Below are 26,508 nucleotides of genomic sequence, written 5' to 3'. Positions count from 1 at the left end.
CGCCTGGATGCAATCCTGTGCAATGTGCTCTAGGTGACCCTGCTTGAGCAGGGGGGTTGGACTAGATGATCTCCAGAGGTCCCTTCCAACCTCAGTGATTCTATGATTCAGTGTCTTTGGAAGTCTTTGGGGATTGATGCATTCCTTTGATCATTTGGAAATACTTGTTCCTCAAGTTTTATTTTTCATCCCAACTCTCCACAAGTTATGTTGTTGGGGTTTTTTTTATTATTATTTTTGAAAAACCACAATTCCATGTCTAAAATGTGCATAGAAACCACCCTTTCACCAAAGATTACTAGAGGTAAGGGTCAAAGTTTTAAAAACAACACAAGACATGTAACCAGAGGAAATGACTGTACCATGGAGAATAAAGTGTAGTTCAGCTCTAGTAATGAGTGGAGAGAAGGAGAGGAGAAAGATCCAGTAGTTGTGCAAGGAGGCAATTCACAAGTGTACAAAACAATAAGCATGTTAAAAACTTCTACTGGTAATTAAAAGAAAAACAGAGAGGGTAATAAGCCTTTGTACATCACTTTCATTAAAAGCAGGAAGAATGATTTATTCCCATCCTCATGCCAAACAGCATAGTTACAGAGAGTAATCCTACCACCTTTCTGAAGAGTTTCACTACTAAACAATACCAGCCAAAACAGACACCAGTTGGAAACTGAAGCAAAATGATGATAGCAAGGAATACTGAACACAGCCCCTGCGATGGATCAAATCCAATTCACTGATTGTGAGGACCACCATCCTTTTCCTGTAACTGGTTTATAAGAAAAGAAATATTTGGCAGGAAGTGGTCCATATGAAAGTTACTGACAAGGCAAAAAAAACAAACCAAAACAAAAAAAAATCAAAAAACCCCCACAGTATGTTCAGCCTGTAAAGAAACAGGGAAAAGACTATTCCTTCCATAGATGGTGTACCAGGAGAACAAGTTACTCCTTCAGCTGTGGGCTTCTTCCCTCCTTTGCCTGGTAGTATTAAGCTTGTCACAAGCAGACATTAAGGATCTGGAGAACAAGACTCAGTGCCTCTGGTGGCAATAACTAATTACAAATGTAGAGAAAAATACCTTGATAAATTCTGTTGGTGGCAGTACCTTTAGCAACTCTCTGGGAGGAGAGAAGCCTCTGCTCAATGGCAAGGGCTGGCTGCAAGGGGAGATGAGAGGCTATTTAACCAAGGCCTTGAATGATCCTGCCAAAGACCTCCAGGATTTTTAGAGGAAAGGCAGGTAGCTGAGGTAGAGCCAATTGTTTGTTGCTCTTTTTTTCCCCATGAGGAGGGAGAGGGGAAAAGGGAAAACAACAACAAAAAACCTCAGGTAATACTCACCTTTTCTTTCAAAGAGCAGTATAGCTAAGAAGAATATTTTGGACATTTTCCTGAGCTTTCAGCTGGCAAGTTTGACATTTGCACTATGTGAAGGGATTTCTCTCCCCTCTGATAAAATTATCCTGTGATTTCCAGAAGTCCTCAAAAATCCACAGGCACAACAGGGAACGGCACCATGCTCAGAGATGTAACTGCTGACAGGGATCCCTCTTGCACCTCACTTCAGCAGCCACTCAAATACTGATCCTTGGAACAGCAAGAACTGAGGAAACTAAGCAAAGGGCAATTCTAAGCTCTCCAAATTTCTTCCAAAAGCATCATGCCAGACCCTAAACCCACTGATGGCTTCAGCCCAGGATTTTACCTAGGATTTAAACATCAGCATGGTCTATGAGAACAGCTCAGCTCCTGGAATTTCACATCCCAGGGTCTCATAAGAAGGAACACTTCACCTCAAAATCGTGTTTCCCCTCATACCACAAAGACTACTTAAAGATCATCTACTCTTTAAGTGGAAAAGCAGTCAGGCTGAGTTTTCTTTTTGGGCTCAACCACTAACAGGATGGAAAGTGTTCCTGAATGCAATGAAACAAACATTGGCAGGAAGTGGAAAGCGGCTTCCAGGCCTGAAATGTACAGTTTTAGAGAGCAAGGGGGAGGGAGACCCAAAAAAAAAAAAAAAAAAAAAAAAAGAGACTTCATCTGTGGTCTTTCCCACAACAGCAGACTTTCCTTTGTGACAGTATTTTTTTTTCTTCCATTACTTATTTAATTTGCTAGAAACTAACATGGAATTTGCTCATCATGTCAGTTATGGGAGCAACATCAGTAGGGAAAAGCAGTTCTGGTGCTGGGATACACATGTTGGATGAAAGGCTACTTACTGAGAGATCCTAAGAGAATTTTGAGCTGCAATGATGGGCTTTTCTAAGCCAGAGAAGGCCATACACTCATGATGTTTACTGTTTCCATCTAAACAGCCTGGGGGGAAGGATCACAGGTCTCCTACTCCAAGCTGCCCTGAGTCAGGCTCTGCACTCCACCTGGGAGCTAAGAGCCAGTAGGGCAGAACACAGAACAGGCCAAAAACACAATCAGAAAATAAAGGCCTTATCAGGAAGGGAGATGTGACAACCACTCTGAGCAACATATAACAGAAAAATCTTTTCACACACCCTCCAGACAGAAAATGATCTGCTGCAGGTCAAAATGCTCCAATATCGTGTATTGTTCAGTATGTTAAATGCTAAGGATGTACAGAACTAGCAAGAACTACTCTTTACTAGGGTAATTGTGTAAAGTGATGGAAGGCATAAGACTGAGGAAGCATTTACAACAGCGTTTTAGTTCAGATTGGGAGGACGCTTTTGAAGCAAGTTTCCCATTCACCTCCACTTATGCTTTGATTTGTGCCATGAAGCAGCATCATATCACAAAAATAGGATTCCCTCCAGATGAAATGGAAGATTCATTCCAAGAGTGCACCTGATATACTCCAGCCCCACATGGGCATGCAGTCCATGGGAACAGATTACAGCAAGTAGAAAGCAGAAAAAAGCCTGAAATGTGTGTATTACCAACTATTTTGCTATAAAGATTCATTTCTTCTAGTCTACACTACTTGCTAATAGGGACATTGTCTGGAAAAGAAACTGATCACATGGGTACTCTGCAAATCTCTGAGAAAGGTCTGTACCCTTGATAAAGTTAGAGACAGTGAGGAGATGAAGGCCACTTCATCATGAAGTCAAATTCTCCCTCCACAAAGCTTTGCCAGTGTCTCTTACTGTGTGCTGATCTGGTAACAACCTGTAGGCTTAGCTGCTGAAAGGACACAGAACTGTTCAAATAATGCAGAGGTAAAGGGATTGCCAGAAAGAAGAATTTGGCCTGTAGACACCATATTGCCCTCCATTGCACCAGCTCAGCAGATGTGACTGAGGAGAATGTCAGTTACACCTGCACTTCTATCTGCCAAACACCAGTCTTTATAATATACAGCTTAAGAGAAAAAGGTAGATAAGCAACACTACTTCAGCAGAAATGGAATGTCGTCTTTAGCTTTTAAAGACTATGGCACTTGAGAGGCAGAAGTCAGTCATCCCCAACAGAAAAGCCAGACTTCAGTAGCAATATGTACTTAAGCTACTTTTTTGTCACTCATGCTTCATTTTGTTTGCTAAAACTGAAGAAACTGATTTGCAGAATTGGTCCTTCCATTACCTCAGCTGAGAAAAATCCAGTCCTTGCCCATCCTCAGCTGACCTGAGAAAGCTTGCTCTGCAGCCCAGTCTTGTATTTCCTCTCCTCTTGAAGTAAGCTTTGCATTTTGCCATTTGTCATCAGAAGCCAACAAGGCAGGAAGATATTTTAAATTACTATACTATTTAATAACATGGCTAGATGCATGTTTACTTGGTAGTTTAGGGAATGTTTAGTTCCCTAGTTGGCCCAGTATCGTAGCAACAGATGGCTGCTGTCCCCCACATTAAGAGTAGGTTACCTGTCCAATATTGCTTTATCCCCTGCCACTTTGGGTGTTATGTTGCCTTTTTTGAATGCTGTGAAACCAACTCACAAACCAGGGCCAGCAATTCGAGCTGATTAGGAAAGGCATATCCCAAAAGCAGTGTACATGGTCAGAGGAAAGGCTATGTGAGACATTCTTGATAGTTGCCACAGGTCTTTAGTGACAGAGATAAGGACATCTCAGACTCAGATGTACAGTACAGAGGATGCAACTATTATGTGAAGATTATATCACTTAGCTGTCTCAAGCCTTCATCTACCCTTCAATCTCCCAAGGGCACACTCCACAGCAACTCAAGTGCTAGTAGAACAGCTGCTTTCTCTAGGAGTTCAACAGAAGGCTTAGTTCTGGCTTTGTCTTTTGTTATGTAAGGGGATACCATCAATACCCAAGGCAAACAAAAGTGATTAAGCAAATAGACAGAACTCTTGAACAATTCACACTACATAGGATGGTGCAAACCTCCAGTATAGTTAAACTACCACCAACAACTGATAAGCAACTATATGATGACCAGAGTCTATTTGATAGATAAAGGGTGGTACACTTCCAGTTCAGCTTGGTTTGAGCCCTGAAGAGCTCCTCCCAAGAGCACATTTGCAGACCTAAATGACAGACACTACACTACCCTTCCTACTAGTCAATGCCTATTTTGGATCACAGAGACAAAGGAAGCTCCCTCTGAAGTTTCCACATCATCATTCCCATTCTCATCTTTCATTCTTTTTAATGCAACTATAATCCACAAGGAAATCTGTCCCCCTGCCCTCCTCCCCCAAATAAACCAAAACACAGTGGCACACCTGCTGACTTCACAAAATTCTTCTGTAAACACTGACTGTTTGCACAAGCTGTTATGTATGAATGACTAAATCTGGCTGATAAAAGCCAGATTCTGTAGCAGTATTCTTATAGTTCACCTGTAGGTCTACAGGATGGTGAAGAGATTCATGGATAAAGTTTCTTGAGTAAGAGAAACAACCTGCTGGTGTCATGATGATCTCACCTTTTGCTTCAGGAGTTCTACAATTCAGAGTCCTACAAAAGTACAAAGGAAGAAACAAAACCTACTTGAGAGCAGTGTATAGAAAAAGCACCTCTATGCAGAAGCCATGCCTTGAAGTAGAAGCCAGCCTTACAACAGACACAAGCAAACCATTATCAATGAAGCAACTAGAGAAGTGTCTTGTTTCTAAAAGACCCACTCAGACCAATCCCAAATTGCAGCAGGCTCCACCTCTTGAAAAGGACAGCTATTCAAGACCTGATAGCTTTTAACTTTGAATGCAAAGGGTCCATTCTCAAGGTTGTGAGCTAGGCCTTTTCATAGCAGGCTCAGAGCAGCAGACCAGAGTATAGCACCAGTTTTCTCTTGTTTCCAGATTTAAGAAATTATTCTAAGGTCTGTATGACTCCTGCAAGATGACCATAACATCAAGGTGATGACATTCTTGGCTTCCCTAGGAACTTCTGCTTGTTCCCAAAATACTGTATCTCCAACACAAGGCCTTGATGCTTTTAGCTTGTATCACACAATGACAGGTCTGGTTTTAGTTATTGTACTAAAAATGTCCTAAGGAAGAAGCTCCTGAATAACACACATGACTTCATTAAGTCACTGTCCCAGCCTGCCCTATTTACTCAGGCTGTGTATAAATCCCGTATGTTTAAACCATCTAAAGCCCTATTCAAAAAAAAAAAAAAAAAAAACCAAACACCACACAGACACCACAAAAACACTTTTGTTTAGCTTTCCAAAGGACCCCTTTAACATATTGACTTCTCCAGCTTCTCCTTTAAAGGCTCATTGTCTGTATCATAAATCGGTAGGTCTAAGTCAAGTAGGTGGGCTAGAAGTATTTGGTACCTGAATACAGGGATTTTGCAGCCCACTTCTAGCAGATCAGAAGTAAAGCTGCACATCTAAGATTGTCTTATAAGACAGTCTTTCCTCTTTCTGGAAGAGAAAAACTAAAACCCAACCAACTCCAGTTTTATTAAAAAGAAAAATATAGAAGTCTCAGTGGAAACCTTTAGTGAAACAAATGCACAAAAACGTTTTGAAAAGTTAGTGTTAGAGACAGCTAGATCTCTTTGCAATTATACCTATGTACACCTTGTGACCACTCCTACGAGATTTGTTTTAACCTTGGCAAAATATACCACCAGCTTAAGTGCTTCTATCAGAAACTTATGCAATATGTACATAAACTGAGAAAGATTGCATCTGTGAAAGTCTACACCAAATGATTTGTCACTAGTGTGTACTGACCTCATTTCAATTCAGTTTTTCCTCATTCATGAATCAGAAGGAAGCAGCAATATGAAAGAAGTCAGGGAGGTGATTTTTTATTGCAAATCACTTGCTCCTGAAACATTTCATAACTATTTTTAACTAAAGGCAAATTGAATGAGATTTACATTAACTAGTTAAATTTCATTAGCTGTAACATGATATATCATTATTTACATAAGCTTCAAATACATAGCCTCATTTTATCGTCGTCCAACTCTATTCTTGAACGCTTTCAAAGTTTTCCTCATAATTGGTGCAATTCCTTCAATGACAAAAAAAATCAGTTAGGATTATAGCTACAAGTGACTTAAGGTGACATTAGCATAAATATTAACCATACATTAATAGTCAGTGAGTTAAAACAATTATTTTGATAATTTTAGAAAATTCATTTACTTTTTACAGGCTTCTTCCCATCTTGAGTCATTCCACTTGAGCTGGAACTTCCACTGTTGCTAGTAGAGTTTGAATTTGATGAAGTGTTATATCTGTCTCTGATTTCTGGAATCCTTGTTCTTTTAAAACAGGAAAATGGAAAAAAGTTAGCTTTTTGTATTAAACTAACATTTGCTCTAGCTCATTTTTTGAAAAAAATAGAAGTTAGTTACTTGTCACAAAAATTCGAGACTTTATAGCTCATACTAATAGGCTGAGGACAGTATTCTTCTCTATCAAGTCTGTCTTGTGACCACTGTTACATTTAGAATCATAGGATAAATCAGGTTGGAATGGACCTCACGAGGTCATCTAGTCCCTTCTTACACAAATATTCATTTATTAAGTTTGATGAGTCTCTTGTCTTAAAAACTAAATAATCAGAATTTGTGACAAGCCAATAAAATGTTTAGTAATACCACTGTGATTCATAATGGATTCTCCTATGACCTGTGTTTGTTCTTTGCATGTTTATTTTTCTTTTTGAACACAGCTGAACCAGCGACTAAGGAAGCTATCTGCCAAAAAGGTGAGTCCACAATGCAAAGTGGAAGCTTTTCTTTTTATTGCAATGTTGTCAGCGCTGACTGAAATCCCCTTTTACATCCTCCAGAACAGATGTTTTTAGGTTGAAATTAATCTGCATTAGCTACTTATCACCTTAGAAATACAAAGCCATAYAAAGAATCCAACTCATCCCCCACTTGTCTCCCCACATGAAAATACAGCAGCTAATTAACAACTATTGCAAGTCATTTACCCCTCAAGGGCAAATTTACACAATGAGTTTTCTGTGCTTTTTAAAGTTAGGAATGTCTAGGAAAAATACACAATAACTAGCCCTAAGTATTAGGTTAGAGTACTCAATCAACAGAACAAAGATGGAGAAAGTCTCAGACATAGACCTGATGACTACTGCTAAAGACAGTTTAACAAACACAGCATTTAACTGTCTCAGGATCACATCACTGATCTGGACAGCCTTGTACACCTCAAAATTAGTCACTAAAATTTTCTGCCAGTTAACGTATGCCAGATAAATGTATACTGCTGCATTCTGAACTGCAAATACAACTACCTACTACAACTAGCGATCTGCACATGTGCCACAGGACCTTTTTTGCTCCTGTGAGACCAGCACGATAAATGAAGACTTCAGCTATCCTACAACCTGCAAAACTGACAGAAGGTTTACAGAGGGTATGGTCAAAGCAATGAACTCACTGTGCCTGAACAAACTCTTGTTTCTCAAGAAGGCAGAGCAATGACCCTCCTTATGGCTTCTTTCACACAACAGCAGTTCTTTCTAATTTATCATGTTTGAGAAGACTGTGCAGGGCTTTGAGTAGATGATGGTCCAGCACTGAAGCAAAAAGGGTATTTACACTGTACTTTAAGCACTTAAATGGGAAGTGCTAGTCCTTCTGTACATAGATACACCCTCCCAAAGGACAACTGAAAGCAGAAGACTAACTTGAAGATAGCTTAAGAGCTATCACTTTGGGGAAATTATCTTTTCACTGATAATAGCAACAGCCTGGAAAGAAGCTTCCTAATTTAGGCATCTAAAGGTGCTGCTACACAAACTACGGTGTAAAAGTTGATTTCAAGAAGTTCCTGCATCCAGGCTCTTATTCCTGCCCTAGTACCACCACTTACAACCCTCTTATCTTGACCAATAAAGAAAGCTGTTAGACTGTAAATCAAGTTTCTGAAACAAGCAGATTTTTCTTAAATACATTCTCCCAAGGTTTTGTAGTTCCCCCCCAATAAACTCAGGTCAGTTCAGTTATCTAGTTTACAGTATGGGGCACAAGAGCAACTACTCAGCACAACTTCTGGCCCTGCAGTGTGAGGTCAGAAGCTACTTAAAATGACTCTGCTGACATTTTCAGCTATACTAGTCAGTCTCGCAGCATTTTTGTGACAGCTAAGTTTTATCCTCCTCATTCCCAGACGTCTGCCCACATGTCTGTCAGCCTGCATAACTGTTCCCTAATTCAATTCAAAGTAAAGCAGATTTATTCTGTTTTCCCCAGAAGGCATCATTCTAACTGAGCTAAGCTGTGGAGCAGTTATGCCAATACAGGAACAACCACAGGCTATCAGGAAAAGGTAGGGCACCACACTCTACAGCAGACATAGCAGAATGAGCGACCACAGCTTAAGATATCCATGTTGAGGCAGTATGAAGACTCCCCACAGCTTTTCTAGTCCAACTGCCGGCACATGAACCCATCAACCCATGGCATCTTTTAAATTAAACTGCTGATTTTTCCCTCTGATGAGAGCAGATATACAAACAGTAATAAAAATAGCTCTCTTCTCACTGCATAGGTGGGAAAGGAAGAAGAAGCAGAAGCTGGTGTCTTCCTATTGAGGCCATCCTCTTAGAGTTTGTTAGGCTTGTAGGGATGGTTGGATAAGTCCTAGATCTCAGCTTTGGTTCCCATGACTGTTGAACTCTCCTGAAGTAGTCTGTCACAAGGAAAACTTGTATTTGTGCTGTACAAAGGAAACATTTGAGGAATCATTTTTTTCTTCCTTCAGTGATAAGTGTTTGCTATCGCTACTGATTGTTGCAGACTCTCCTTTAAGCTGCCAAAGCAGAAACCCATGATCAAATATATTAACAGTTGCTGAGATTCACTCTGGACAGCTGATGCTGATTTTATGAGATCAGTAGAACATGCAAGACTACTACACAGGGTTATAAATACAGAACATGAAAACTGGAATCTCCCCAGGATGTCAAGTGGCATTAACATAACCTGGAGATCACTCTGAAAGGATGAATTCAGCACTGACACTTGACGTTTAAAAGAAAAAAAAAAAAGAGAAGTAGAGAGCGCTATTTACCACCTCAAAAATAATTTGCTAGCAAGCTTTCGTGCTGACAAACATGTAATCTTAAATTAAAAGCACCAGACAGAACACTTACTTGTACTTCTCTATGGGATGAAGTTGAGTGACAGATCCTGCTGTCCCATGGATTTCTTGCTGCCGCCGAATGTTCCTGGGTGGCTTTGCCACACTGTTCATGTAAGCCATTTTCACTTGACGGCCTAATACAGAAGCAAGGAGTTACATGTCTTTCACTCAGGAAAGCAGAATCCAGTACTAAAGTAGTAACTGAACAATGGCAAGTTGTATACAGGCTGCATACAGTCTTTCTTTATATTAACTAGTTTGGATACTTATAATTATAGCAACAATATAAGAATGCAATACAGAATCCTTATTCTAAACCAAGGTCAGATTTGTCTACAGCACGCTGAGTGAGTGTATTAAAATAAACACATGCACTAACACAATACATTACGTGCAACTTCTAATTTAAAAGAAACAGCGTGCTTGCATAATGTCTTCTCCTACAATTATAGCATTATTTCTCAGTGCAAACAAACCACTAAACACTACATAGTAAGTGTCAAGAATAGCAGAAAAAAATGGGTTTTGAAAATTGAAGAAATACCAACAGATTCTACCTTTTGGTTTCTCAGACTGAGCTGAGAGAATGTTTTTTGTAAGCATCTTCAGTTTTTCTTCTCTCTGATTGAAGAGCCTCAAGTACATTTCACGCCAAGACTCATATTCCAGGAGGCCCTCATTTTTAAAATCCCTCTGACAGTGTTTCTTCCACAAGTGGTCTGACTCTTCTGTGAATGTCTTGGTTTGAACACAAGGTATTTTAAAATCAAAGATTTAAAAGTAATATTCTGAGGAGCACCTGCCTCATAGACAAAGCCCAACTGCCCAGCGGCAAGAGGTGCAGAACAAAACCCACAGCATGTGTTGACTCACTGGTACATCCACAAGGAGTACAGCAATGCCATGCAGAGATGCTGACTGCAGTCTAGAAACTACATAGTTTCAGAGAGCAGAGCTCTATGCCTGAGTTAATGAGCCATGCTTACAGGCTAGACTTTGGTATCTAGGACAGGCCCAGGCCACAGCAGCTCTCAATTTCAGGCATGTAGAGAAGTGGGTGACTTGCACTAAGAGGCATCACATGCTCAGAACCTCAATGTTGAAAGACATTGTGGAGCTGAAGTCCTAACATCATAGGTAAGAGGCCTACCACATGCATGAAATCTCACCAAAAATATTTCCCGATTCATACGCTTTGCAGCCTTAACAGTTTTTAATTTGAAAACAGATTTGTTCTACCATGCCTTCCCTAGCTATTTCAGTGGCAATTTTTTTTTTTTAATTTTTAGAAACAGAAATACTTTTCTACCCACACTGGCTTTCACTTAGTAACCACTAACGATTTTCCCAAATGCTTTAAACCCTGACAGTGGAGAAAGAAGGGCTTGATAATGATAGCTGAATTCAAAGAAATAAATATACAGAGCAGAAAAAGTGTAACCTGTGGAGAATCTTTATCAGAAGTGGTGCAAAGAAGGCAGAAAAAGATGTTCAGCATCCTTTGTGGTGCCCTGAATTTAACAAGGAAGAGTTACCGGATTACTTTCCTCTATTCGAAACAACTGCTCTGGTGTGCAACGCGTTAGCACAGGCTCAAGAATTTCAAAGGGCACGCCTCCTACTTCATGTAGTGCTACAAAGAAGGACAGTAATTTCAGTATCATGTTTATTTTACTAAATGGGCAACACCACTTACCTAACAGTTTAAAGATAATAAAAATACAGTTTTATTTTAGCAAACACCCAACAGAACACATGTTCTGAAGTCACGGGATGAAAAAATTTGTAAGTCAGCAATTATATACTGATTAGCAGTGATATCTGAGGATAGAGAAAGCATCTTTGAATTGCTATTCCCCCATCTTTACTGATATGTACTCCTCCCCTCTCTGTTGATCCAAGGGAATAAACAATTTCTTGATCACTCAGGAACAACCTGTTAAAGCCCTTATTAAAGTACTCACAGTCAATATTATTTTGAAGCACACGGATGCACTGTTCATACAGTGTAAGCATCTTTGAAAGACAGACTGTTTTAGAGCCAGAGTAAACTTGCATTTTAGAGTTCAGTCTCCGTCCTGTGAATTGAACTGTCTCACTGACTTGCTGGGGTGCTTCTAAAACAGGTGCTAGAGAAGTTACAAGCAAAGCATCAGACAGGGCTTTTTACCTCTGAAAACTTTAAAATGCTTTACACTTTCAGCCTTGAGAGAAACACAGCTGGTATGATACAGGTACATTAACTTTCCTTGGAATATGAAGTTACTGCATCAGTTCTAGTCTTTTACATATACTATATGTTACAGAAGTCCATTCATCATTTTCTAATAGCAAGACAGTACCTACAGCACAACTAAGCTGCACCTAACCAAACTAGCCTTAGACAAGTTAATTCAGATCTACATAAGTTGTATTCACATCTAGATTGGACCCTTAGTTACCAATCTGCAGCATATTACTGATGTTACTGAGTTATCCTAGAGCAGCTTAAAGTTGCAATAGCAGTCATATTTCAAGATCGGAGTGATGTCAAACCATTGCAACCTCACAGAAGCTGCAAGTGGAGTCACCAGCACTTTGACACCTACATATAAGGATGCTAATAAAGTCCCCATGCTGAAGCTACAACTGAAGCTTTCTGTATATCTTTTATCTAAGCAAATTTCTACTAATGCTACCTCTGCTACAAGATATAGAAAGAAGTAAAGCTAGAAGGAGCCTGTAGAATGGCTACCTTATCTATACCTTCTCTACAACTGTGGTAACCTTTCACAACATTTCCATATTTAGCAGACTGTAAGAGGAAGCCTTTATAGTTCCCTTCAGATTCAGAATAATGTCTACATGGGAGCAAGTGAAGGACAGGTATTCCTTTAACATGGAAAGATGAGCTAATATGTTTTATTAGGAAAGAGGATAAAGCTGCCCCTAGACAAAGCTGTAAAAACTGCACTGTATGTTTAACATTTAATCAGCCTTGTATACAACTTACCTTTAAACTCAGCAGCATATGGGGGAGAAGAGACTGAGATGCCTGGCAGAAATTTAGGCAGTGGAGTATTAAGAAGATCTTGGAGGGATGCCATCTTGGCCTGTATACAGTCAAGGAAACATTACTTGACCATTCCAAATTTGAGTTTATTAAGGCTTAAAATATACAATACATAAGCAAATCCAAAAGAGTTACCTAGGATAACCAGAATTATTGCTTTTCTGCACTAATATTTACTCACTGGATTACTTTTCAGTGCGTCCTTTCATTCTCTACTTGCCAAAACCACATCACAAAAGGAACTTTGTGGGATATCTGCAATCCGTGCATAAGAGGGGACTAAAGAACGGAACAGATGTGTTCAGCTAACAGGCTTTCAGCTAAACCGTTACTGAGGTTAGAGGGGTGCAGTGAACAAGACAAAACTGAAAGACGACAAAACAACAGTTAAGTGTTTAAAGGCAGGCTAAATGTCACAAAAGAAGATGACAAAAAAGTAAACAGCTTTATATCTGTTTCTAGCAGGTCTCCTATATTATGCTGGTAAGCCATTTAATCTACACATTTCACGGATAACTATCAACTGTTTCCCTTAAAAAACAGTTTTAGAATTAGGGAGCATGATAAGTACAGATCACTACAGATGCTCAGCACTATGTGCAAAATATAAATTGGAAGACACCCAAGGCCTTATTTAAGGTAAGCACTTGCAAATTTTGGGTTGCATCTCCCTGAACTTCATTTCAATATCCTTGAAAAGTTTCCTGATTACTTACACATCCAAGATATCATTTACTCAAACAGTTTATGCTGGAATATCATTGATCAAACCTCTACATTAATATTTCTCGATTTGGGACAGAAGGTATCATATTCAGATTGTAGATGTTCCACAATAAATAAAGCATGGAGCTATCACATCATGGTAAGGATAAAATATATTTATTAGACTTTAGAGGTCTCTTCAATGTGCTTAGATCTGCCTCAGTTCAGAGGAGCCACCTAAGCTTCTTCTACTTCACGGGACTAGGATACTTCACTTTAAAAACATGCATAAGCTATTTCTATAAGCAATGCTGTGCTTTATTTTAATGCATTAAAGGAAAAAAAAAATCTGTTTCGTTCCATGACAGACATTATCATTGGCTGCCAAAACCCCACATCTGACAAAATAGTTGTGCTATACAGTCAAACAGCTGCTATATTCACAAACCAAACTAGTCCAAGAACGGATGAAGGGTACAGGTTTCCATACTTAAGCACTTTTACTTTATAGTTAAAAAGCAGTTTAGCTGATATTGATCAGAGAAAAGACTATTTGTCACATACAAAATCATCCTAAAATACATGACAAATATCGTATACTGCTGGTTTGCAGTAATCATTTTTGTTCCCAATTATCTGTAATTATTAGCAATCACCATGCAGCTCACATGTCAGAACCATGCAATCTGTTGCTTAAAATAAATACAGTTGGATTTCACTGAAAATAGGAGAACAGAGAGCTTATCTGTCTGCAGTTTATTTGCCATTAGTTCAAACCATGCAGTGGCTTACCTTTTTACTGGGAGTTTCTGACTGATCATCCTCAGATTTTTGTACATTTTCTTCTTCCTCTTTTGCACGAGGAAATTTTGAAGTCTTTTGTGTTAATGAGCTGCTCTTCTGTTCACTGTGCTTCTTTGGCTGTTTACTTGTAGAACAAGCCTTCCTCTTTCTTTTATTTGTAACCTGATCATAATTAAGATAAGATTCAAAAGACATAGTAGGGGGCTCAAATTCCTCATCACTAGGTAATTCAGCCTTGTTTCTCATGACAAGTTTTTGTTTTGGTTTCCTCACATGCTTAGGATTTCTCTGTTTGGAAGTACCTTTACTAGTTTTTTCCTTCAGGTGGGATAAGTCTTTATTGGTTACAGCGGAATGCTGCTTTTCTGAAAGTTTTTTGCTGTCTGTGGAGGCTGTCTCTTTAAAGCTACTTTTTTTAGCTTTAGGATTGGCACTCCGGGAAGCATGCTTAGAACCACTGCTGCTACATTCTTTACTATCACATTCTTTTTGAGACTCAGAATCTCCACTTCTGTGTTTGTTTTCCATACGAGTATGCTCCTTATTCAACTTTTTAGAAATGGAAGAGCTTTTGGAGGCCAGTACAGATGCTTTGGACTTCTCTGAAGGCTTATTCTCCTTGGAAATGGAAGATTTTGTCTCATGTTTCTCTTTTTCAGTATTTTGTTTAACTCTGTGACCACTGCAATACAAAGGGGGGGGGGGGAAGGTCCCCTTATTAAATCTGAAGGTAACTTCTTGAAGAAGAATCAATCTTTTTACCTACATTAGTCAAACTAAAAGCATTAAACCAGTGTGGCAGAGAATTTTGCTCTCTTGTGCTCTTACTGTTTTTCCACATTAGCACATAAACCAAGAGAAGCAGCTCTTGAGTCTAGCACCAACAACTACTGCAACAAAAAGTGAGAGCAAGACAAACACAGGACAACTTCTTGGGTGCTCCTTACTAGAAAAGGGGAGGAGAAATACAAAAATCAGTAGGAGAAATATCTGACATAGTATTATTTGAACAAAGTCTTGAACTTTGCCTTGGTCCACTGTTTTTACACAAATTTCCCTGAATGTTTTATAACAGGGATGGTACGCAAAATGGCTAGGTGGCACAGAATTTACGAAGTGCTGTGTAGGTGATACGGGTTTTGTGTCAGCCAGTACGCTTTGCTTATCACAGGTTCTGGGATTTCACTTTCCTATTATTTGAACAACTCTGGATTTAAAATGCACCACTGAAGTTAATCTAAGTCACACTTTCCTTAGCTCAGCTGCCTCATACTGTCCTCAAGAGGACTGCAAAACATCTAAAGCACAGTCAACCTGATGATGGCAGTGGTGGCTGTTTCATTATGAGATGAAATCTCATCTGTTCAGTGCAGCTGCTCCAACATGGAAAGTTCCCCCACAATCAACAGGAATATTACAGAAGCCCCATATATAACCAAATCACTAGAGAGCTGCCTCATTTAACCACCACCTCATTGCCAAGAAGAAAATTCTTATATCCCTACAGAACTAAAGAGCAGGGCCCATCACTGACTTTACTTATGCCAGTTGTGGTCTAAGAACTCCTGCTGATCAAGAAGCAGTTAAAGCCCAAGTGTTGGCTGGCTAACTGACCCATACTGAACACTTTAATTTGTTTTCCAACATTTATTATAAATATTCACTTCATCCATTCATTTTATGCATTTGTCATAATCCATAGTTGTCATTCCAAACACTTTACAAAATACAACTTGGAAAATTTAGGAAAATTGTAATACAATTAACTTAAGGGGGAAAAAATAAAGTAAGCTCACACCTACCTTTCACTTTCTGGAGGGATAAGTTTTTTCCACTGGTTTACCAGGGATTTAGCTACATTCCCAGCAGTGGCATGTTTCCTAAAACTGTTAACTGTTTTGCCTATGCCAGTTTCCTATTGAAGACAGTGCAAGATAGATGGGGGAATAAATCATGATTAATATCCCAATAAAACTCAAACAGCTACAAACAGTTTTAGCCTAGTAGTCAGGGAAGTCTTAACGCAGCTAATGAGATTACRAACACTCTATACTGCAAACAAACAGAACTGAAAGATACAGACACACACACACACATATATACATATGCATACACACACATGTATAAAACCAAACTATGGAACACAAAATGCAGTTGTAATTTATAAAACTAAAAAGTTATTCCCCTCCATTAAACGCATGTGTTTCAGGAATGTCACTTGCCTTGAATGTTTAGGTTCACAGAAGTAGGACTTAAAATGCATGCTGCTGAAGTGAATTAGATTATACCTGCATAAGCCTAAAGGGAATTTGAATGGATTAGTTTAGCATGTTAGAGAGCATCTATGCTGGCTGTACTGTCATATAAAATGCATCCAGGATTAGTATGGTGAGAGGGGTCAGAGAAATGGAATTCATATGACTAAACAGTTTCAGCTATAGACAAAACCTTGATATTTAAAACTCGTCACATTCATTTTCTGCTTTCCCCAGCACTATTATTTTCACATTATCCTCATGTCTTCAAGCCTTGTTCTACTGAGTTGTGTCCAAGCAGAGCTGTCCTGCAGACTTTTGGGGTATGCAAATATCACAGGTGAATTTTTAAAACCTGTATTAGTAAGTATCTCTGATTCACAAACTCTCACTTTTAAGAAACACACAACCTGTGGAATTCAGTAAGTCAATAGCAACCTATTAATGCTCTTGCCAACTAATGAAAGATATTCCTGTGAATTCCTTAGGGCCTTAGACAAATATTTTCACTTTAAGGAGAGTTAGCTTCCATGTAATTTCAGGAATACTTGTTTGGAAATTCAGTCTATTTGAAATAGATGCAAGAGCATTGGTGGGAGGTTTTTCTAAAACTATTCATGTGGGATATTTAATTTATGTTCTTAAAAAAATGCATTAAAATTATGTGGAACTCTAAATTATAAAACACCTGTCCTTCCTGTACCTCACTTGAAAGCTTCCATCATAGTCTGTCACATCATAACATGCAAATCTGCCAGGAACATTAATTATTTGCCATTTAAACAATTAATTGCAATGAGATTACTTCATTCTCTAATAAAAGCATGCAAGCATTGCTAGATTCCTGTAAAACTGAGTTTAGGCAGACAAATGCCATTGCCAGAATAAGCTGGCCAAAATACCTTAATTCACACATTTTTCTCTTCCTCCCTGAAGAACTAACCACTAGAAATACCATTTTACTTCATCTCAAAATATAGACTCATTTTCCACAATAACCAAAAAGCTTCCCAGACAAGTGTGAGGATTTCTAATATAAGATTTGATAGCATACAGCTTGGGTGATGATGCAAGCAAGTCACAAATATTCTTGATGTATAATTTGGGATGCCTGCTCTTTAAATAAAAAACTAATTTTGAACTGCTGATACAGACAGAAGATTTAGCCACTGACCTAAAGCATGGATCATCTGTATTTGTTTTGCCTTTAACATTGACTCAAGAGCAGTTTTACAGTGAGAAGAAACCAACCTTGAGAAGCAATGTGTTCTCTACATGTTCAGATCCCTGTTCAGTACTACCCCTGGGATCATAATRCTGCATTTGTCAAATCGTGTGCCCAGCTTCCAGCTGGCTTTTGGAAAAGGCTCCATGGTTCCTTATGGAGAGCTCTAAATGAGCCATGATTAAAAGTCAAAATTGCAAAATGCAACAGTTCTCACTGCTTCTGGGATTGCAGACCCCTGAACTTTACACTAAGAAAGGAGTTAAATGTATCACTGGTCACTTACCACTAGAATGTCCAGTGTTATATCCAAATCCTGTAGTCCCTTAAGTGTTTTTATAATCTGGAAGGAAACAAATGAATATTTGTTCAAAAAAATCTAATGTTCTATCCTGTTTTTCATCCTCATTCACATCTGTTCAGCCCAAAATACTCAAGTGTTGAGTAACATCCAGTAATTTGGGGAAAAGGTAAGCATTCCTTCACTGCACCTAATGGCAATGCTGGAAATCTGTGCTGGGATACAGTACAGCTCTACTTTACCCAGATTTCAATAATACCAGAAACTACAWATGTCTCACTGCAGAGATTATGTTAAACCCATAATACACACTGCGTACATGCCTCCACACCTAGTTTACCGGTGACCATTGCTTGGCACAGAACTGAGTCAAGAGTGGCATTACACAGAAGCAGCACCATGCAAAAGCAGCAAGTCTCCCAATCCATCCCCTCTTCAGTTACGGCCAAGAAAGGACAAAGCAGCCTTGGGGAAATCAGTTTACAATAACCCAAAATAGAAGTTAAAGTTCTGAAACTTTATTTGTACATTAACAAAAACAAATCAAGGTAGAGCAGCTACTTTGTTTCACCCTGACAAAGTACACATCTGTTACCAAAAACAAAACAAAACAAAAAACCACAACATTTTAAGCAAATCAGAAAAGTATTTTTCTAATACGGAACAGCTCAGCTTCCAATGAAAAGCATTTTGTTAATAAAAAAAGTCTAACTTTTAAATAGAGTACAAGTTTCTTCAGCAATCTGATAGTACACAGCACAGGAATTTCAGTCAACTGCACACAAGCAATTTGCCTCATCTTTCACAAAATTCTTTTCTCAGTTGCTATATAGAGGATAGAATTAATGTGCAACTCAAGTAAAAGCATCTCATAGGGCTTTAACAAAGTCTGGGATATTACTCTAGTTTTCCAGATCATTACCATTTCTAAATGCAATGACTGGGACCTGCCAGGATGCAAAAAGACTACCCAGAAACTTTTTAGCTATAATAACAGCTATGATAACTTAAATAACAGATTAACTGTCTTTCATCATATTAGATTTGGCTTCTGAAAGAGTGTTGCAGGAGGTGGAAGAGGTACAAAAATAACTGAGCAGCAAGCTTGAAGAAACAAATTACAAATAGTGTTATGGGGACATTTTTCTCCACTACTGTTCTAAATTTCACTGAAGTACCTATAGCACATTAAAAGTAGAACCTAGTGTACACAGTGAAATTCAGTGTAAAATATGGGATTCCACCCACACTTCTGGCATGCAGTTCTTCCTGCAAATCATTCACTCTGCAATACCATTTCTGTGGTCTAAAGAAATGCAGGAGAAGTATTTTGTAGCCTGGGAAAACATGAGAAAAGCTATAACAGTAAGGCTTTCACTCAGGACCAGATGTTTCATCTGAAAAAAATCAGCTTTCTTCAAAAAGTGCAGCTAACTACAAAATGGCAGGATTCCTATTAAAAACAAAACAAAGCACCTTCCTGAACAAAATTCTGGACCCAGCACAAAAAAGTGTGAAGTTCTGCTCATCTCCTGTTTAAAAATAAGGTATTCCCTGAACCAGACAGTAGTACTAAGAATATATATAATAAAGTTAAAACCTATTTTACATCTCAAGAGATCTACTCTTCCTCCTGAGGATAATACAGGCTTAACATTTAACTTCTACCAGCCACTTCACAGATACAGACTATGTATGTTGTAAGCTGAACTGAAGACTTTTTCCTAAATAACTCCCATCAGAAAAAAAAGTGATGCAAAGATCACATTTAAAAAGGTAGGCAAAAACACATTTGCTCATAACGGTAGTCACAAGTGTTAGAAACTAAGTTATCAGTATCAGTTTTATTTTTTATTCAATTGAAAAAAAAGTTACACACATTCATTTATTTTGTAGTCAAAATGAAGTATTTTGCTATAGAGGATGACTGGCCACTCAAGCAGTGCAAACCAGAGGAATAACTCTAGAGCCTTCAGAGACAATACTAGACACGGAAGAATAATATTTAAAGATATGTTTTGACCAAGCTACAAAGAGAATGGAAGATTTGAGTATTTCCTCTTGATGGGTTTTTGACTAAGTTAATTTATAAAGCTGAGTTCATTTCAGAAGACTCTAAGATGGGTTCAGGTACCAAGCAATAACTACTCATACAACTTCAAAAAAGACTAAATTACAAAAGTACCTAGATGACAAGTCAACACATTTTGAAGAAAGACAAAGCTTTCAAAATTTAAGCCAAAGAACACACTATTTGCTTTGCTTTTTTTGAAATACATTACATTTAGCAAAGACAAGCAAGASGTTTTCATTAGAAATAAACTAGAAAGAATTGATCAGAAACTATGACAGTCCTTTTAAGAGAAGCGATCCTGACCTCTAGAAAGCTGGGAATAGCTTAGTCTGCAATGATATCAGCAGCTATGTATGTAGGGGAGCACCAAAGGATAGATAGTTCCATTTGCTTTGTACTATAAATGGGAAATGTAAATGCCAGTATCTAGCTTGTCAGTAAGAATTACTGATGTCAGAGCACTTGGCATTTAGAAACCAAACTTACAGATACAATCTGGAAACAATTGAATTTAATTTGTGACAAACTTCAGTAATAGTTCAGAAACTCTGTATTTATATAATTTCCTAGAGTTTTGATTTCTCTGTCAAAGACTCGGGAAGATTAGTGGGTTTTAAGTGCAAATACCAAGCTTAAATACCTACCAGACTTTGGTGAAGGCCACAAAAAGGTATACTGTGAAGTATAGGACATAGTAAAGCTTTTCACTGAAACTTAAAGCTCCTTGTAAAACCTGAACTTCTAAGGATTTTTCTTTTTCATGATATTCATATGGTGCATCATTACATTTATTGAATGAATTGAGGCAAACAGAGAAAGTAATTTATCCAAAGTCTGTTAGCAGCAGATTTTCAAAAAGAACATGAAGATTGATTTGTTAAGGTGCCTTGCTCTAACCATTCCTTTTAGCATGAAAGTTGTAGTCCTCCTGGCTCTTCTGCAGCCAGTAATTTTTCCTCAAGTCTTTCCATATACATGCAATACATATTAAATCCTCCATTGCCTTGATGGTTTTAAGACTATTTTATCTTACATACTGCTATCAACTATACTCTCATGGAAAAACTTACAAAGGAAATGGAAAGGATTACAAAACCCTGAAGAACTTAAGTTACCTCTATGATTTCTGAACTGTTCTATGTAACTCAAATTCCTGATTTCTAGGGGATGATTCAAAGTCTTTAGAACTGTTATTTTTCCCATAAATGGCATTCAAGTCAAGCCCAAGACACAGGTCTTCAGGCAATGTAAAGATATAACACAAGTGGAGTCTTATTGTCAAACAGAGCAGGCACATACATGCTGGTCTGACAGAAAACAAAGATAATATCTCACTCCTGAGCCTATGACAAAGGGAAGGAGGAAAAGCAGGCAGGCATTTGCAGAGCAGAGTGCAATAGCAATGAACAGCAGGTAAGAAGCATGTGAGCAAACAGATTTCCAGAGTCCAGACTGAAGGCAGAGTCATGGTATCAGCAGATGCCAGGTGCTTCAAGTTCGGTCTCTTCTCACTGCTCTAGTGTTGCTGCTGCCTCTCTTACCAGAGTCTTGTATAGTCTCCTGTTTTTTTCTAGCTGATCCCAGACCCCTCAGGACAGATGGGACCCATTCACCAGAGATGGGTCTTCAGGCAGCATGTGATCAAGGGACTGACTGAATGTTTCACCACAATAACATCACCTACCCACCCTTCCTTCCTTCCTCTTTTTCCCTCCTCTTCCTTGCTCACTAGCTGGTTATATCTCTTAAAGTTACTTTTGCCTTCTCCACATCACATGAGGAAGCATCTTCAGTCTGGACTAGGCATGACTGATCCCCAGCATCAATATTTTATACTATTCAATATCCTTTGAATGTTATTTTTATATATATTGAAAAACACACACACATATATGTGCATGTATTATATATATGTAAATCCATTTTCTAACAGACAGAAGGTATTTGTTTAGCTTTAATATTAAAGATGACATTTCCCTCAGTTCTAAGACAGATACCTGACAACTGCAAAATGAAATAGCCGTTTAATGATTCTGAGAACCTTGAGGCTGTTAAGGTAGTATACATCCAACCCACTTAGAGCCAACAACTTTCAGAGTCCAAGTTCAGAACGGATCCTCAGGATTATTTAGCTTGCTCTCTTCTGTAACACAGAATGAAATTTCACCAGGCAATTTCCACATCAAGTCCATAACATCTGGCTGAGATAGATGCCTCCTTTGAAAGGATATCAAGTCTTAGAAAACAGCAGGTTAGAAAAAGCTAACACATTCAAGTCCTTCCTATGCTCAGTTGCCTTAAAAAAATATATATATATATATACACACACACACCCCAACCAGCAAAAGCCAGTCTTCTGGTTTCCCTAAAAATTTGTCTGGGTTTGTTTTTCAGCTACTGAATCTCATTATTTCTTTCCACTAAACAAAGGAGTCTTCTCCTTTCAAACATCTTATACAACACAGGGATTTTAGAGACTGATCATATACTTTACCTCTTTGCCATTAAGGTTAAACAGACTGACCAAGTTCTTTAGCTTAAGTAAATTATGCTAGTCAGAGCTATAGTTATTCTGTAGCTGTTTGAAAATCTTTCCAGCTTGTCAGCATTGTTTTTTAAAAAACAGTCCCCAGAACAGGACATAATATTCCTGTGATTGTCCCTCTACTACTATATAGTAGTAATAACATAACCCTGCTAAGCTACCCAAAGATGGCATTTATTCCATAAGCCACTACMTTGTACTGCAATTTCGTGCTCAACTGGTAATACATCAGAGCTCCAAATAATTTTCTGAGTCAATGCTTTCCAAAATACAGTCTCCTATCCTGAGTGACCTAGATTCATGGCTCCTAGCTGTGACTTTCCACTGAGCCGTGTTAAAATGCATGTTGCTGAAATGAATGTAGCCTACCACAAGATCAAGGTTGTTTTCTAGAAGTCCTCTTCATTTGACACAAATAACTGCGGTATTTGCAACATTTCCTACAACGCTTGCTTTCTTCTAAATGAAGAAAGATTTGAACTACATCATGTCAAGAACAGATGCATGATCTCCCCTCAGAAACATTCTTTGAGGATTCTCACTTATTTTTGGTGAGTGTATTTTAAATCCATTCTGTATATTTCATCAGGTCCATACATTGCTACTGTAATCAACATCATACAGAAGTCAAATGCCTTAAGACTTCAGTGTATTTATGACAGTTGCTGTCAGCTGAATACAATTTAAGATGAATTTGGCAAGAATAGCTACATGAAGTCTCACCGAGTAGCATGGACCATGATACCATTCTTTAGTTCTACACCCGCTGTCTTATATGCACAATTGTGAAGCTGCTCAGTGTATTACTTTGATGTCAGTGACATGGATCATTTCATTTGCCTGAATAAACACTGTCACTATAGCATTTTTCCAGTCCTGCAAAACCTTCCTAATATCCTGAAATTCATTAAGTATCTAACTCACTAATTCTGTTCATTCTTTGGTCATTTCTCTGAAAATTCAGTGGATCAGCTATTAAATTTTACATACTAAGAACCTTTCAACATGAGCAATTGATATTCTGCATCCTTCCTAGTTATTGTCAGATCAGAAAGTATTTAGTAATTATTAATAAAGTAAAAAGATTAGACAAAGATTATTCTCAAGTATGGAACAGAAATATTTGACAACATCAACACTTACCTACATACTTTATTTATTTATTATCCTTTGCACATGTGTTTAAAACACTTCCCATAGTCTTTAAATGAAAGAATCACAGATTTTTTTTATTACTAGATTTACTTTTTATTAACAGTGCATTTCATGTCTGCCAGTTTACAGTTACCAGTTTCTCCCTTTCCCTCCGTTCCCTAGCCCCCGTTTTCCATAACTACTTCCATTTTGTTAGATACAGCTTTACCAGGGAGAGTAGAAGTGCTGCAGCACCACCATTAGTCCCAATTTATGCAGCACCTGCTCTTCGCCATACCACAGAAAAGCTGTGTCTCCTCCCTTAATAAAGCCACATCTGCAACACAGTATTTATATTTTCACTTATGAACTGCATGTGTTTTGAAATTTGTTGTTTTGAAATCACCTAGGAAACTTAATTACTGCTAGAACTGTTTCTCTCCATTCCCTTTCAATTGCTTTTGTTCAGAATGGCATTTCAACACCAACCCCAAGTATTAAAGAATCTAAAGACTGTAAAGTCTGATCATTTCTGTAGTGCAAGAAAAGATTTTAGTTTTGCTGAACTGCAAATTAAAATATCTGAAAAAGTAACTGCGCACAGATGTTTGCATTTAGGACAACTATAGTCTACAACACTGGCATTTGTGAAGATAAAGCATTATTGGCAAAGAAAAAAAATCATTATTTCATATATATGTATATGCATACACACTTTGAAGACAAACAGTATATATGAATGTAATAACTAAGCTTTTCAAGTTTATTAACTATCAAGTACCATGAATATTAAACCATACAGCTGCTCTCTGCCTCCAAATTGCCTTCACAAAGTTGTATCAAGTTCCAACATCTTAGAAATCTGTCACAGGAAACGTATTCTGTTACTTTGCCAACTGAATTCAAACCTCAGTACCTTTTGAATCCACTTCTCTTCAGTCAAACATAACTTAATAAACAGCAAGTCAAATTTGGGGCTTACTGCCCTTCAGGTAAGAGATGGGCTGCTGTTCAGATACTGTGGCCGGTGAAGGACGCAGTGTCCGGGTAGCCTTCCCTCCCCAGAGCCTGTGCTTATCGCCCTCTCTCCAGTGTATCTACTGGTGTCAAGCACTGCTTCCTTAGGCTGCTCCCTCCGGTCCATCTTTCACCCGATGCTTGCTTGTTTCAAGGATGCCTTATCTAGATCTTGCAGCTACCGAGCAGTCCTGCTGTCCTACAGGTTGTTTAATTTCTTTCAGAGATAAGAGAAGCTTTGTTCTTCCTGTACCAAGAATAATAATGCAAGATCTGACACTTCCCACTTTTCGCTGCATGCCATTAAAACAAACAAACACACCTATTTCATGAAGAAAAGCTTTTATGAACCTCAGCAGCTATGACTTGCATTTCTAGTCAGGTTGACAGGACTGCACACATAACTAGCAGTGCCTGTTACGCAGAGGATGTTTTAGATGTAATGACATTATATCTACTTTTAGTAGCCCTTTTTATTGTCATCTGATTCTATGCAGGAATTCTTGGTTACTTAAAGGAAGTTTTTAGCACTTATCAACATGGAAAATAATCACAGACAATCTGAACACCATCTAGCATTCCTTGACTCCTTCCAGGTCATAACCAGGGGGCAAATAAAGCAGAGACCTGTGACCTCAGTAAAGTTTTCAAAATCAGCTCACAGAGTGCCTCCACAAAAACCTGTCACAGCCAGCAAGAGGAACCAGGATTTCATTAAAACACATACTAGCAGCACCTTATGGACATAGCACATTCAACTAGTTAAATTCAGCAAAAAGATCCCCCTCTGTACTCAATGCAGCCAAGCAGCAAGAACTAAGGAAGAAATTGCGGGACCTCAGCTAGGTGAGCACCCCCCCACACTCCCACCCTCCAAAAACCCTCCCACCAAACTCTACCCATACCTCACTCAACATTTGCTGTGGGGGTATGTGTGTGGGGGGGTATGTATATACACATATAATCCACACAGCCATGAAGCGGGGATGCCAAACACTACAAAGGAGGGCGCACTCCAGGCCAGCCTGACTTCTCCAGCGCGCCGCACGCCGCGCAGGGCCAGCGGCAGGAGCGAGGCCGCGCGCGGCGCCCACCACAGCTGTTAACGGCCTCCCCGCGCACGCTGCGGCGCCACGAACGCGCGCCGCCCCTGAGGGGGAGCAACGCCTCCCGTGCCCAGCGCGGCCGCGCAGAAGCACCGCGGCGCTGGGCCGGCCCGCCGCTCGAGGCGGAGCCGGAGCACGGGGGGCCGCCCTCCCCGCCGGCGTGCCCTCGGGGGCGGCCGCCGCCCGGTACCTCTCGGGGCTCCTGCGCGCGGCCGAGACGCGCTTGCAGCTGCAGCACCTTGCGCGTGGCGCTCTGCCCCTCCGCCATGGCGCCCTCGCCTCGCCTCGCCTCGCCTCGCCTCGGCCGGGCCGCCCGCCCCCGCCGCCGCTCTTGTAGTAGCGCCCGTCGCGCCATAGGCGGCGCCGCCCGCCGCTGCCCCCCGCCGCAGGGCAGGGCAGGGCAGGGCCGGGCCCCGCCGGCCTCGCCTCGGCCCCTGGTCCTGGAGTGCTGCGGGTGCCCGGGGTGCTCATACCTTCTCTTTTCCTTCCACTGCTTTCTGCCCTGTTCCACTGCGTCGTCCCCCCTTCTCCCCCCCCCTTTTTTGGAAGAAATTGCTAACACATGTCCGCACACAATGTGTTCCCAGAAGCCATGGAGGTACTTTTGGTGTCCGCCTCGCTGCCCTCACAGTCTTGTTTGTGTGTGTTTGGCAGCCCGGAGGGGTCTCCATAGCATCTGTCCTTCCCCTCTCCTGTCCCAGATCTCTGCTGGCTGGTCTGTGCACACAGTATTTTTCCTGGGAGAAGAGCAAGG

At 39.5% G+C, this 26,508-nt stretch overlaps 1 protein-coding gene across 1 annotated transcript; it reads right to left on the bottom strand.

The window, feature by feature from the left end:
* Positions 1–6,249: 6,249 nt before the first annotated feature.
* LOC112975716 (elongin-A-like) lies at positions 6,250–26,022 on the bottom strand. Its single transcript, XM_026086139.1, has 11 exons — positions 25,945–26,022; positions 17,864–17,920; positions 15,900–16,012; positions 14,086–14,779; positions 12,529–12,628; positions 11,501–11,665; positions 11,072–11,169; positions 10,094–10,274; positions 9,547–9,670; positions 6,567–6,685; positions 6,250–6,432 (listed from the first exon to the last, which is right to left on the bottom strand). Exons 1-11 carry the CDS (start codon positions 26,020–26,022, stop codon positions 6,371–6,373), a joined length of 1,791 nt encoding a protein of 596 aa, XP_025941924.1. The 3' UTR covers positions 6,250–6,370.
* Positions 26,023–26,508: the final 486 nt, after the last annotated feature.

Source organism: Apteryx rowi, unplaced genomic scaffold (assembly GCF_003343035.1).
Source record: "Apteryx rowi isolate R43461 unplaced genomic scaffold, aptRow1 scaffold_685, whole genome shotgun sequence".
In the NCBI taxonomy this organism is placed as follows: Eukaryota; Metazoa; Chordata; class Aves; order Apterygiformes; family Apterygidae; genus Apteryx; species Apteryx rowi.
This window is presented reverse-complemented; position numbering and strand designations above follow the sequence as displayed.

Bases quoted from the DNA above. Each gene is read 5' to 3' on its own strand.
- LOC112975716 (XM_026086139.1), bottom strand. From the start codon at position 26,022: ATGGCGGAGGGGCAGAGCGCCACGCGCAAGGTGCTGCAGCTGCAAGCG. The intron at 14,780-15,899 runs GTAGGTGTGAGC...TTTGTATTGCAG, and splicing joins ATCCCTCCAGAAAGTGAAAG to TGGTCACAGAGTTAAACAAA. The intron at 11,170-11,500 runs GTGAGTACTTTA...CCTTCTTTGTAG, and splicing joins GCTTCAAAATAATATTGACT to CACTACATGAAGTAGGAGGC.